The 15,367-nt window shown below is 40.2% G+C and overlaps 1 protein-coding gene across 13 annotated transcripts in view; it reads left to right on the top strand.

Moving 5' to 3' along the window:
- Positions 1-15,367, top strand: part of cacna1g (calcium channel, voltage-dependent, T type, alpha 1G subunit) — a 316,565-nt gene that overhangs the window by 232,190 nt on the left and 69,008 nt on the right. For all 13 annotated transcript variants that reach the window (XM_025909653.1, XM_013273535.3, XM_019362827.2 and 10 more), the window contains 2 exons: positions 5,057-5,180; positions 13,319-13,387. In XM_025909653.1, coding sequence (XP_025765438.1) covers positions 5,057-5,180; positions 13,319-13,387 — 193 coding nt within the window. The remainder of the gene's footprint in view (positions 1-5,056; positions 5,181-13,318; positions 13,388-15,367) is intronic.

Raw genomic sequence — 15,367 nt, 5'->3', positions numbered from 1 at the left:
GTGAGTGCAATTTGTAAAAAGGGCATGAACAAAACACTCAGTTGACAAAATTTACAAGTATGCTGAAAAATGTGAATTTTGAAGCTATGAGCAGAATGTGAGGAAACTGTTAGTTTATGTCCAAAACATCTATAGTCATGTGAAAAAGAAGGTTTTCACAGGGAGAAACTAAGGAAGCCCTTTCTCTTTCCACAGAAATTAAGAAGTTAAGTAGCAGTCACGTGCTGCTTAGGAAATGCCCGAATTATGGTGCAGCAGGAAATCTATGTCGTAACATATGACGTAACCAGAAACCCCTTCTTAACCCTGCGCTGTAAACTTTCATGCCAGTTGCTTTAGGCTGCGTCGACCTGCTACATTTCTTGGGAGGTGCGCATCAGGTGACGTGGACGGTTTCAGCATAGGGTTAAGAGGGGTTTCTGGTTTTTATTGTAAGTTATGACGTAGATTTTCCTCTAAAGCTTAAAGGTTGTTTGGAAGGATTATCACCTGAAAGCCTCTTATATATCTGAAAGTGTCTGGAACAATGTCCTTTGGACAGATGAGACCAAAGTGGGGATGTTTGGTCATAACGCACAAACTAATTGAACACTGAATGAGTGTCAAGCACGGTGGTGGAGGGGTGATGATTTCGGCTTGCTTTGCATACATGGGACCTGGACGCCTTGTAGTCATTGAGTGAACCATGAACTCCTCTGAGTAGCAAAGCATTCCAGAGTGAAATGTGAGGTCATTGTTCTGACAGCTATAGCTTGTCTGAAATCAGGTCACGCAACAGGACAATAGTCACAAATGGACCAAAAGCAGCCCAGTCAAAGTCCAGACGTCAAACTCATTGAAATACTGTGGCAGGATCTTAAGGGCATAAATGCACAAATGCCTGCAAAGAAGAAAAGTGAAATGAAGCAATGTTGTAAAGAAGAATCCTTCCACAATGACATGACAGGCTGTTAATGTCATACATATAAAGGTTACTTCAGGTTATCACTGCTAGATGGTTCGGCAAACTACTCAAACACAGGCTGCACTTGACTGTATTTACTGTTTTGACGAGATATCAACTGAAGCTGAAGCTGAATACCAATTTGTACCACAAGTTGGAGTAATAAGTCCTGTTAACCTTTATTTATTGCACAGTCTAATTAACAGTGGTGGCCACTCTACATAACCATCAACAGTTTCAGGGGATTCAAGAAAAGGACTTTCAAAGCTTTGTAACACGGGCGACACTAAAGCAGTCATCAGAAACAGTTTATTTCTAGGCCAGGGATCACAAATAAAAACACCCTTGAAAACATACATGGGAAAAATGTTATTGACCGCTAAAACTAGTAAAAATACAATTTTCTACATTTACTAAAATTCCCTGATGTCATGTCCCACAACCATGGATGCATTATGGGTCCACCAGTGGGCCAGAAACTCCTTTGCATGAGTTGGTTCCATGCTAGCCCTGTATTAGGCCGACGGGGAGGAGCCTCCTATTCCCCTCTTGTCCTCTCACTGGGCCGCCGACATCCCAGCCCGGCTTCCATTTCACACTGGAATCCTCCACGCAATGCCACCATGGATCCCCTCGTGTCAGCATCCTGCAAATAAACAAATAGGGGCCAGAAAACACGTCCCGGAAGAGACCCTGGCTCATAGCCATGGCAACCCTTTCCCAGCTCAGCTGCACCCAGCATACGACAGTGGGAAAAGCGTTACTCACATATGCCGGCAGAGGTACACCTCTGCCCGGCGGTCGATGACAGGCAGCGTCTCCCACTGTCGCCCTTCACACTGTCCAACTGGGACGTCGTGTCACGCTGGCCATCTAGCATTCCTCTTCCACTCTGGGCCTCCTTTCTTCAGTGCTCAGCTATCCTGCTTTTAAAAGGTCTTTACACAGCTGATAGGCCACCTCTGGACACACCCATGCCTCAGCAGGTGGTCCCTATCAGCTAATTTGTCCCATGTGCAGCCAGTCCACAGTGGATAAAAACCATGTCACATAAAACACTAAAAACCATGCAAATAAAATGACACTCATAAATAACCACTAAAAATCAGAATAAAAACAATATACAAGATAAATACAAATTTCCACTGTGTGACAGCTTTATACAAGAGACGAGTTTTCAGACGCTCTTTGTGACATTTGAAAAGCTAAAACTAACTGCAATGAATAAGTCAATGATGTCAGCTGTCATTTACAGGTTTTGATGCTAGAAAACTCAAAAGGTCAGTAAATATCATCTCAGGGCAAAGCTTCAAGCTCACGTCGAAATCCTGTCATAGAAACATCAAGATGTCAGCGAGTGTTTCGAAGCATTTTCCACTTCATCTTGTAGTGGTAGCTTTTTTTCGTTTTTTTCCCCCATTTTTAGTGTGCATTTTGAAGAAGAGGAGATTATTCGACTTTGACGTGAAAGTTCACATCCAGAGAATGAGCTCTTCTAACATCAGAGGAGGAGCTGCTACGCCACTTTAGGAAAACACACAAACTCTTTATCATTAAGCCTCTTGCACACAGATATGAAATACCACAGCCTGTACAACAATGAATAGCACACTCGCATACACACGTGCCACACAAATGCAGCAAGTGTCGACACAGTGATGCTTGTATTGCCAAATAGAGCCTGAAATCCAGATCTGAGCCTCACAATATTGTCCCCTGCTGTACACTTCTGCTGATACGAGGCATCAAAGTGGATTTGATGCACAGTTTAATCCCTGCTGCCATACATAACAAGCGTTCCCTCTTTCTTCCTGCTGTCACAAACCAAAAGCCACGAGAACCTTTTCATGTTGTGTAATGAAAGCAAGGCATAATTAATGACTCCTATATCTACAGCGCTTCATTACAGAGTTACTGTACGCGAGACAAGCGCTCTTAAATTAAATGAGATTGTTCATTTCTTATGAATGCCCTTCTGCGGCATGTAGTATTATTCCAGGTTTTATAGAACACGCCTCCACTGAGCATGAGCAGTTCCATTTCGTGGCGCTTTAAAACGTCCACGCCACTGCAGTTCAGAGGAAACACTGCACATTTTGCTCCAGTGTTTGTACATCTGAGGGTTTCCCAGACAAAACACACTTGAAGCGCTTGTAAAATGTGACACTGTTACAAATTCAATGATCCAAAATCTCATCAGCTCAGCTATCAAATAAAATCAAAGTCCAGCCGACTACAATAAAAACACTACATGCACTTTCATGTATCTGTAATAGCTAACGTATGAAGCTGCAGTCTTTGCTTATTTACTGAATGCTGTTTCTGTAGCCAAAGTGGCTGATTTAGTTGCTGGTTTGTTCCAGAAGTCGATGTGTTTTTTCACATTTTAAATTTTATTTATATAGCGCCAAATCACAGCAGCAATCTCCATAAGGCGCTTTATATTGTACAGTGAATACAGACAAAACCCCAACAATTTCATTAACCCCCTTTGAGCAAGCATTTAGCAATAGTGGGAAGAAAAAACTCCCTTTTAACAGGAAGAAACCTCCAGCAGAACCAAGCTCAGAGAGGGGCAGCTATCCTCTGTGATGGGTACTGTATTTATAGTACCTGTTTAAGTTGTTGAGGCTGCTGTGTTTTCATGTGCCACTGCAGTTGCAATAGATATCTTAGTTGCAAGATTAGCCATGTTTTGGTGCAGTTGTTGCCATAGTTGTAGGAACTGATTTACATCCATGATCCACGGTGTTTGGTTAAAGGTGCCGCTGTAATTGCAGCAGCTGGTGTAGTTGCACAGTTGGTGTTGTAGGTTGCAGGTACTGCTATATTTTTTGTTTTGTATTGGTAGTTTAGTTGCAGGAGGTGTTGCTGTAATTTTAGTAACTGATTTACTTTGATTAGTCGCTGTGATTAGTTACTGGTGTTGCTGTAATTTCTGCAGCTGGTTTACTGTTGATTGATTTGTATTTGCAGGATTTGCAGCATACTGTTAAAGATTTTGCTGTAGTTCCGGTAGCTGGTTAAGTTTCTTGGATTGCCATCTTTTGTTGCATGTGTTGCCGAAGTTGCAGTGGATGATTTTTTTTCCATGAGATGTTCTGTTTGGTTCAAGGTGTTGCTGTAATTTTAGCACTTTTTTTCCCTTGCACAGTTTGAGTTTCCATTACAGTAATTCCAGCTGGTGGTTAGTTTCATAGTTGGTATTGTTGGTTGCAGGTAATAATGTAAATTGAATTGCTTCAGTATTTAAAGGTGTTGCCATATTTGGGTTTTTTTGTACAGGTTTTGTTGCAGTTGCAGTCACCAGTTAAGTTTTTGGGACTGCAGTGTGAGTTGTTATGTTTGGCTCTAATTGCAGTACAGGTTGGTTAGTTGCAGATGTTGCTGTAATTGCAGTTGCTGATATAGTTGAAAGAGCAGCCATGCCTGGTTGCTTAAGTTGCTGCGTTTGTCATGTTTTGTTGTAAGTATTGTTGTAATGCTTATACATTTTTTAAACTATATTATTTATTATTACTATTATTAAATGTATTATTGTTCTAATCTTTATGTCTCAGCTAGTCTAAATTAACACTACTGGTAATTAAAAATAATTTTTTTAATGCTTAATTAACTCCTGATTTCTGACTCTGACTCGATTTTAGATATAAAAACTAGGCCCAAAGTCTTGTAAGTAGCCTTGTTTTGTGGCAGCTAATTCATTTATGTGTATATCAGTTGTCCACAACACACACACAGGAGCAGGTAAATTCTTCTTCTTCTGCCACCTCAGTATAAAAACATGTGTTGCTGCCACTACAAGTATTTATGGCGATGCTTTCCCTCTAGCCCAAAACCGTCTCCAGTATCATCATCATTGTTTGATTGCCGTGTGTCCACAGTTAGATATAGCCTGTTCATCTACCTCCAAAGCACTGTGCTCGTTTGGAGGCTCAGAGGAGAAAGGAAGCAGACACTGCCTTAAGATAGTGTTTAAGGCAGTCATGTGACAGTGAACAATGGCTATACTGTGGCTGTAGTGTGGATGGATTGGAGGAAATTTCCTCTTAAGGGAAATAGGACACTTTATGTTACACGAGCTTATTTTGCTTTTTGCCTTCTATTTGTCAGATTCAGGATCCTGTGCAATAAGATCATCACCCACAAGATGTTTGACCACGTTGTGCTGGTCATCATCTTCCTCAACTGCATCACCATCGCCATGGAGAGGCCTCGAATCGACTCCAAAAGTGCTGTAAGTGTCACAACATGTCAGGTAGGTAGGTAGAGAAAAAGAGACAAAAGGAAAGTCCAACCTCTGCTCAGACAAACACAAACGCCTGGAAAGAATCAGGTGTGTAGTTTGCTCTGTGCAGAGAAATGGAGTGGAGCATAGTGTTAACAGGGAACCATTCCTGTTTGACTGCAAGCCGGCAGCTTTGGGTAATCTGTGCTATACCCCTGTACCTACTGCACTACATCATCAACACCATCACCTCTTTCGCTAATGTGCCATTCCCTTCAAACAGAGGACTGGCTGGATGCCTTGCAGCAACACAAACACACACCTAACTCTGTGTCCCTTCCAGCAATAATAGCAGAACCCAGCCCAGACGTTCCATGCATAAACACAATAATTATCACTGTTTGATTTTTTTTTTTTTTCCTTCGCTGGGCGAGGTGTTCCACGGACCGGCCTAATTGCAGTTCGGTCTCACTGGAACGTGGCGTTCTGCTTGTTTTGCGACTGAAACACGGAGGAGACAGCGCTGTCGTAATTGATTCAATTATCCGTGGGCTGGCGTACGTGGCTAATGTCCAGGAAAGGAGATGTTTAACAAATGGAGGCTGCCTCCACAGGCCACCCGTTCTCATCAGGGCAGAAGGAACGCGCACACATACACAGGCATTGATTTCTCCCCTCTCACGTCTGCGAAATCCAGCGCAGCAGCCGCTCTAGTATTCACATCAGAGAGCAGTATTTTCAGATGCACATATATTTCGCCAGCTTCCTGCCGTGGCCGCCGTGTCCGGCCTGCACCCAGAGGTCGTTATTGAAATGAGATGGAAATGTATGACACAGCAAGCAGCCTCAAACAAGAGAATGAGCAGTCATTACAGTTGCGAGCTGCGATGCTTACTGCTACAGACCTCATTTGCCCGGGTGGTCATTGCATGATGCCATTTGTTTGTCTTTGCGGGTTGTTTTGAATTAATGAAGCCGATTGTGAATCGATTTCCACCGCCTGATTGTAGTTTGGCCGGCTTATAACATCCAAACATGTATAATTTATCACTGCGCTGCTACTCTTTGAAAGTACCTGCTCTACATCACCCCACTGCGCCAACTTGACACAACACATGTAATTTACTTTAAATAGAAATGTCAGAGATAAAGCGTCTCAGTCACAACATTTTAGCGTGGAATGCACGCTACATAATTAGTTTATTGTCCTGGAAGTTATGTCACTCGCGTTGCATTTGGCTTGCGGTCCATTACTGTTTTGGTTTGGTGCTGTGGGTTGCCTGGATACTGTCGCCCTGTAGCTCAGTGGAAATGATTGAGGATGATTATAGCACCTATTATGATTTATTATTTCTAATTGAGCTAGGGGACAATGCATCACTGTCTAAAGCTCTAAACTGAATTATATCAGCGTGAGCAGGATAATATACGATCCATCGAAGTTTTCAGGGGCCGCGTCATCCGCTCCAGACCATAGAAGTGCCGCTAGACACAAAGAGAAATGCCAGTTTCCGTCTTTGGTTGCTGTTTCTCAGCACAGGCAGATTGATCCACATTGTGTTTCAGCACTTTTACCAGCTGATTTTACAGCAGCCCCTCTGAAAAGTACAACAACAGTATGTTGCTGGGAAAATACATATCTAGTGCTTTACAGTATAAACAGGTGAAAATGGCTATAAACAGTTAATCACTGTGAAGTATATGCAAAATGTAGCCTGAATTAATTTGTCTGTTTATTTAAAACTATGACAATACCACCTTTGTGACACTTCTCATATTCCCTGGGCTGTATGTTTAATGAACACTGCAGCCACAAAAACCTTTAAGAAATACAGAATTAAGATAGAAGTGGTGCTATACACAGGATGTGATGAAAGATTTATTTTTTTTTATGTGCATGACTACATGGTGTTCATTATATAACTAATAATACTGAGTTCCTTTAAAGAAAAGAAAGGCACTGAACCTCTAAAGGGCTTCCAGTGTAAATCACCTACTGAAAGTGTTTAGTAATGGGTTTTGCTTTTACTGGCATATGGCTAAGCAAAGTACCTCGAGGTCATAGCTGGCTTTTGCCACTATATTTAGCATTACTTCAAACTGGGTCTGATTCCTGGGGCGACCAGACTTGTGGTCAGACAAACAAGATTCCAGGTGTTGAACTGCGAATAACAGCACCACCACCACCAAGATGAAGGTTAAGAAGCAACAGGGAGGTGCTTTACTCCTATTGAGGGTGCCCGGATTCCTGTCACTGTCCTGCCTTAGGCTAAAAATATATCTGAGATGTAGAGAAAGAGACCCAGAGGACATAAATAGAGAAAACTGTATTGCCTCATCATTTTTGATGATCAAATGAAATGAAAGATGACTCATCTTTGTTTTTGCCATTTAGCTAGCTAAAATGACACTGGGTAATTGCAGTATTGCATCTAGTACACTATATTTAGCCTGCCTGTATATCGCCTTTATTTAGCCTGCTATATTTGTTTCAGCTTGGCTCAAATACATTATGAAAAAAGTGGAAAGTTTACATAATTGTTTCATGCTAGCTTAAATAGCTGCTAATGGAGTATTACCTCTGCTTGCCTGGTAGAGCTCCTGTGTTCACAGGTACTGTCAAACATTAAATGTACATCATGTTTGAGAGTATGTACATGACTTGCTTTTCAACCATAGATTACATTTTCATTCAGCAAACTTTGATTGTAGACATATTAAAACCTTTGCTAAATATGACCTTAGATTGCATCATATCTGCTCGTCCCATTCTTTCTTCTTCAATCTAAGGTGTTATACTAACTTAATGCAATATTTTAACTATTAAACCTTGTTGCCAGGCCTGTGTGATAAAATCAGCGTGAACTCTGAGAAGTTGGCGTTGGGTGGTAGGGAGCATTACAGCAATTGCATGATTGATACGACTAGCAAGATGTGCATATAGGTATTTCATAGGTATTTGTGATGTAATTACATGCCCAACTACATTTAGCTGTCTCTTCTTCAGACCGAAGAAGTCCCTGGAATGAATGACGAAATCTTTTCTCCCACTGAAAACACGAAATCCTGATGAACAGAATCAACTTTCTGGGATTTCCTTTTCTCAGTGTTTGAGCATGCATCAGGACAATTAACTCTCTGCAACACTTAAAAGGCAGCCCAATATTAGTTAAATAATAAAGTTAACTCAGTCAAAGTATCTAACAAAAGCAAGCTTTATTAGCTAATTTAATTCACCTCTGGCAGTCACAAATGTATTACCATTGTATTTCTGGTATCTACAGTGGCCAGCAACCTGCATTTATTACTAAAAGTTACAAAATGTAGGCTCTTTCTTCTTCTACAGGGTTCTTAAAAAATGTAGGTTTAGGGCATTAAACACCTATAGTTCACTTACTGTGGTCCAGAATAGTGAACGACTTTATGAAGTTTTCTGTGGTTTGGTTTCTTTTCATTCAGCCCGCTTATTGGCTAGACACATCTGGCCAATCTGGACAGACACTTCTCATGTATTCATTGGAGTGTGAATGTGTGTGAATGTTATGGCATTTTCACACCTGTAGCTCGTTTACTCTGGCCCAAATCAGTTGATGAGTTTGTAAACTTTAACTTTTTCCCGTGATTTGGTTTGTTTTCACACAGAGGAAAATCCAAGTGAACTCTAAGCGAGCCAAAATGTGTCACTACAAGCCACCTGAGAATGTTCAGCTTCCTTATTGGCTGATGTGTCTGAGGCGGATCAACAAAAGTAAATACAGGAAGAAGGTGTTATGTTCTGGACTACTTGAGAGAATTTAAATTCATTCCACAGCTCGTTGCCAGCCTGTATAGACCTTTGCACATTTATACTAACTCGCTGCATCCCAGAACACACAGTATCCATGGCTATGGGACATTTTTTTAGCTCACACTGGTAAACTACACCTGGTAGTTGGTTCGGATCGGGGTCGGGTCACCTGTTTACACCATGAACGAACTGCTATGGAGTTCATTTGAAAACATACCGTGCCCACCTCCTCTAGTTTGTTATTTTTGGTCCGCACCTGAGCGTGATTACTGTGTTCACATCTGCACAAATGAACCGCAACAAGAGGAAAAAACGAACCAGAGTTTGATTTAAACAAACTAAACACAGCAACTGTGAAAACCCCCTTAGACAAAAGCACTTAGACATTAAAAAAAGTGCTTGGGTAAGTGAGATATATTATGTAAAGTTTCTTCCTGTTAAAAGGAAGTTTTTCCTTCCCACTGTCGCCAAGTGCATGTTCATAAGGTTTGTGTGATTGTTGGGATTTTCCCTGTATTATTGTTGGGTCTTTACCTTACAATACAAGGAGCCTTTAGGCGACTGTAGCTCTGATTTGACGTTATATAAATAAAAGTGAACTGAACATTAGACTTAGAACAAATTGCACTTTTTGCAGCGTTAGTCTTAGTTAGTGACTTTGTGTTTTATTCAGGCGCACAGTTTAAAATTTAACATCAAAATTTCTGTTGCTTTGTAATGAATGGAAGTATGAACACTTGTTTACAGAGAACAGGAATGGCTAATGTCAAGGCTGGAATTTATAAACCATCGCTACGACAGCATTCCCAGTGATGTCATGCCTGACATTCCCAGAGACTTCAGAAAAATCGCCACAGGACTGCCATCTCTGTTTATACGTGTGTGCATGACTTTGCGTTCCACTCAGTATGTGTGATGGTAGTTGGAGGCCGTGGGAAAGAGAGCCACCTAAACCCACACACGCTCACACACACACATGTACATTCAGTGGCAGGACAGGGTCGTGTCTCCTCAGACAGAGGGGATGCAGGGTAAACAAGCACTCAGTGAAAGGATCTTATTCGTGCTTGTTTTCTCTCCTCAGTCCTTGTTTAGCTCAGTAAATAGGCTCCCATCCTCTCCTGCGTGCGTACACACTAAACTACTTAGGGATACTGCTTCAGGCAACAGGGGAGCATGGGAGTGCAATGATATGACTGTGTATAGATGGAGATATGGTTTTGTATTGTGTGCATACACACAACTAATTAATGGTGCTTGTTTTTGAAAATGACTCTTTCTCATGAAAAAATAAAGCATCTGATGCAACATGCTTGTTTAATTGGTGAAGTGCCAATTTCAGCCTGTAATTGTTGTTTCTCAACACAAGCAGAGTGTTTCACTGTGAGAAATTTCACAGTTAACTTACAGTGAAGTACTGACAGTGTGATTTGTCAGCAGTTAAAAGCTGTGATTTTACAGTGTGCAGTATAATGTATACTATACTGAAAATATGCTTTGCAGTATAATACTGTTCGTAGTGAAATCGCTAGAAACAGTTTATTATTGTAATTACTGTGTTTTTAGAACCAATAATTCGGTTTTTTAACATGATAGTAGTTTATTCTCAAAATTCCACCTTTCATTGCATCGTGACAGTAAAAAGCATCGTCCTTCTAATAAACACCAATGACTACAGGAGTCTAGATCATAGTGGAGCCACACTGCTGGCTTGTGTTTAGTGTTGTCCCAAAAACTAGAAATTGCAGTATTGAGCAAAAGTCATGAGCTTCATTTCTTTGCATTTTGTTAGGACAATGGGCAACAGGTGGAGCGACTTATACATGGATTACAGAATACAAGGCAACAAACTAAGTTTGTTATAATGAACTTGAAAGCCAGAGCCACAAGCTTTCTAGTAATAAGATGAGATAAGTTAAGATAAGATACGACTTTATTGATCCCACGGTGGGGAAATTTTTGCATTACCTCAGCTCAGGTGCAGATAGCAGAAGGAAAATACAAAAAAACCAAAAAACAAATATAAAATAATTAAGATAATACACTATATACAACGGTAGCATACACAGTATTTGATTATGGATATGGTTGTGTAAATATGCAAGACATAAATGTAACTATTCTACTATTCCTATGCAAGTATAGATATCTATAAGTATAGACATGTACACGCACACACACATGTACACACATATACCTGCACACGTCCATACACATAGAAGGTGCATTATGTATGAAGTGGTGACCGTGGATATCCACACTGTCCTGTGACTTATGACATCGTGACTGAGGAGTTATAGAGTCCGACTGCTGTTGGGATGAATGATCTGTGAAAGTGCTCCTTCCTGCAGCTCCTTCATGTAGTCTTCAGGAATAGTTCTCCAGGGTTCTTAGAAGCCATTCAAAGCTCTTCTTTGTATTGCCTGCCACTTGTTCCATTGTTCATCCCCCAGCGGCTGCTTGATAGCAAGTAGATGAATAGTAGATGGATCACCTGAAATACCAGATGCATCTTTCAGGTCCTGTGTCAAATCTTTGCTGGATTTTGTTTTTCCTTTTCCTCAAGGACATGACTTTTAGATACTGTTCATCTACTTTAGATATGGTTTTAGGCCTTCCACTTCCTGCAGGACACACTGCACAGCATGCCAAGATATCACAAGGTTTGGCTGATAGCTCTTTGGGAATCACAATGATGGTGCAGATGTACTATTTGATGTCTGTCACATTGTGTTATCTCTGCCATTTTTCATAGATTCAATAAAAGAAATTGGACTAAATGATGTTATCTTGTGACAGGCTCTTAGGTACAAAGTGCCTGAAGTTAGGGCTGCTCAATTATGGCAAAAATGATAATCACGATTATTTTCACTGAAATTGAGATCTCGATTATATGACGATATTTATTTAACAATAACAATGTATTGAATAATGGCTTTAAAGATTGTCAAAAAATAATATAAAATAGTGTGCAAATACTGATTACAGTGGAAATGTTTGCAATATAAAAAATAAATGAAAAATGTAAACATCTATGTTTAGTGAACTTCAAAATACTGCACAATATTTGATCCACGTCTGACTCCGCGAACCCATAATGTTTCCACACCACTGAAGTCGTTTCACCTCTCTTTTCAACCAACGGCATTCTTTCTTCAGCAGCCATTATCCTCTCCTCTCCAAATAACTTCTGCTTAGCTTTCCGAGCTTTCCGAGCTTCCCTCGGGTCCTCTTAATTGTTGTGACGCGTGTTCGAAACGCAGAGAGGTGCACTCGATTTGCCACACGGAGCAGCGCGAGAGTAAAGCACGAGGGAGGTGCTAATAATCGGCTCAGTCATTTTTAATGATCGTTGAAAGCCCAGATCGTAATCTAGATTAAAATTCGATTAATTGAGCAGCCCTACCTGAAGTGTTTTGCTAAGTTGACATAACATTGGTTCGTCCCTTGAGTTAGGTGTCGTTTTTATGGTTGAATGATTCATAGGTCAGTTTAAGTGGCTTGACAAACAAACACAACAAAACAAAACATAATTGAAAATGACCATGTAAAAGGACCCGACTAAAACTGAGTGAAAAAGCAGCCAATGTCCAAAGAAAACTTTGAAAGACCTTCAGAAAGCCTGGAGAACTACTATTCAAGACTCTTTAAAAAAGAAATTAAGAACGTCAGGTTCCTTGGAAACAGAATAATAAAGAAATGAATGATGACTCAAAACTTTTGCACAGTAATGTACACCAACACAACACTGAAATAACCATTACTGTGCTATTTACCTTTTCATACATATTAGAGACTCCTCGAAGGCACCAGTGCTTTCAGCATTCAACTGTATTTAAAAGAACAAATTTTTAAAGTGTACTGTTGTTATTATTCCACTTGTTCCCAGTGTAGCTCTGTTTATTCAGGGAGTTTAAGAGTTTTTCTATCATTGCATTGTTTTAAAAAACAAAAATTCCTTTTTTCTTTTATTTGATCTCATTTATTGTCTTAAATTTTACCCCTCAGGGATTTATGAGATATTTGAGTACATTTTTTTCCGCTCTTATAAGGTTGTGAGCATAAATACCAAATCAGATTCCTTGTTTCAATATTTCATGTTGTTTTAATACAAAGTAAACCTTATAATTGCCTGCCAGCTATCATTAGAGAGCGCACAATAGGGGTGTTTGTACAAACATGTTTTCAGATAGTGTATGTGGAAAGCAGCTCTCTCATGCATTATTCAGCTGTACACTAGTCAGCTTAGAAGCAAACAACAAACTGAGGAAAAAAAAAAGGTGCTCAGAACATTTCATGAGAACTACCTCCACTCATCGAAGCCTCTCTCTCTTCTTTCCTTTCCCCTTTTGTTTGGCAGGAGCGGGTTTTCCTGACAGTGTCCAACTACATCTTCACATCAATCTTTGTGGCTGAAATGACTGTAAAGGTGAGTCACGCTGAATTTCCACTGACACCTTGCACTGTTAAAAAAAAATCCTAAAAAAACAGTAATATTCCAGCAGCTGGGGCGCCAAAATAATACCAGAAAATAACAGAAAATAACTTTCTCATGAAAATACGGTTATTTTCAGTAATAACAATACAGTTTGTTGCCCTAATTTTACATGGGATTTTTCCTTTTTCAAGTGCTTTTAAACATTAAATTAGGAACATTTTAATGTGATTAAACAATGAAATTACCTATAAACAAGGTCAATGAATGCCGCAATATGAATAATAATACTTAAATGTACAGAAATATACACTTAACAGTTGGTTTAAATAATAATGGTAAATGGCCTGTATTTATATAGCGCTTTACTAGTCCCTAAGGACCCCAAAGCGCTTTACATATCCAGACATCCACCCATTCACACACACATAATAATGGACTGCATTTATACAGCGCTTTTCGAGACCCTCAAAGCGCTTTACAATTCCGCTATTCATTCACTCTCACATTCACACACTGGTGGAGGCAGCTACAGTTGTAGCCACAGCTGCTCTGGGGCAGACTGACAGAAGCGAGGCTGCCATATCGCGCCATCGGCCCCTCTGGCCATCACCAGTAGGTGGTAGGTGAAGTGTCGTGCCCAAGGACACAACGAGCCGGGGCTCAAACCGGCAACCTTCTGATTACAAGACGAACTGCCAACTCTTGAGCCACGATCGCCCTAAATATTTGATGTAAAAAAAGTTTATAAGAATCATTTTATATATTTTTCCATAGCATTACATTTGAATTTAACAGTTCAATCTTTCAAATAACGAACAAATATTTGTGAAATTATGATACATTTGTGAATGTATTTTAACAATCTAAATATGCATATGTACAGACAAATATATTTAAAAAACAAGAAAGTTATGTTTTATTACATTTACAGTGATTTTATGTTGTTTTACATTTGAAATGTGAAATCAGTCTATTTATGTAAATTTAATGATATTCTAGAAAAACAGTACAAAACTATAAAATACACAGTACAATACTTTACATTACATTTTTTTTTTTTTTTACAGTGTGCATTAGTGGGAAAAAAGAAAGATGTTGTTGAGGGTGCAGGCCACAATACCTTTTAAACCCCGGTGCAAAGTTTGTGAAAGGCTTTGCTCATTTTAGCCACTGTGTGAGAGGATGCTGCATACTTACTTTTACCCTTTTAAAGACTCAAATATCTGCTGTTCATTCTCCCATGAAGTCATCCCTGACTCCTGTTTTTATTCACTTAGTTGATATCAGCTCTCGTGACTCAAAATATTTGGTAGGTCAAGGTTATTTTGGTGTCGTGAAAACACTGGTTGCCTCGCATCGAGACCTCGACTTTGCTCGACTTTGCTCTGAAGTTTAAATGAAAGATGATATGACACCCTGGTGTTTGCAAACAAAACAAAGATTTTTGCATGAGAGGAAGAAACCCAAAGTGCACTCCCAAAACCACCAAGACACAAACCTGTAGCGATAACAGAGTCTGCCTGATACCTGCATGTAGTGTAACGATTCCATAATAGAAAAGAAAACAGAGTGGGCATATGGAGGGGGAGGGAGGGGAGGGGGAGAACGAGAGAGGTGAACAGACAGTGAATGCACACCTTCTGAGGGCAGTTTCATAATGCTAAGAGGAGGATTGTCTCGCCAGTATTCAAATGGCCCAGCTTTGAATGGAGGTCCTTGGCGGCGTGGGCAGGAGCTCGCGGAGGCAGAGGGGAGGAAAGTTCATCGGTGTCACTCATTCAAAGCCTCTTTCTCTATTTTCGGTCCCGGCGACTCACAAACGTTGGGCTTGCACACAAATACGCACACACAGAGCACTGGTTCTATCATCTAATGCTCAGGTAATCTATGTGTGATGCAAAAATGTAACAGCGGCGAATGGTTAGCATGAAAGATGTTAGCATTTTTAAACGTTGAGCATTTTGAAAAGGA

This window comes from Oreochromis niloticus, linkage group LG8 (genome assembly GCF_001858045.2).
Source record: "Oreochromis niloticus isolate F11D_XX linkage group LG8, O_niloticus_UMD_NMBU, whole genome shotgun sequence".
Lineage (NCBI taxonomy): Eukaryota > Metazoa > Chordata > Actinopteri > Cichliformes > Cichlidae > Oreochromis > Oreochromis niloticus.
This window is presented reverse-complemented; position numbering and strand designations above follow the sequence as displayed.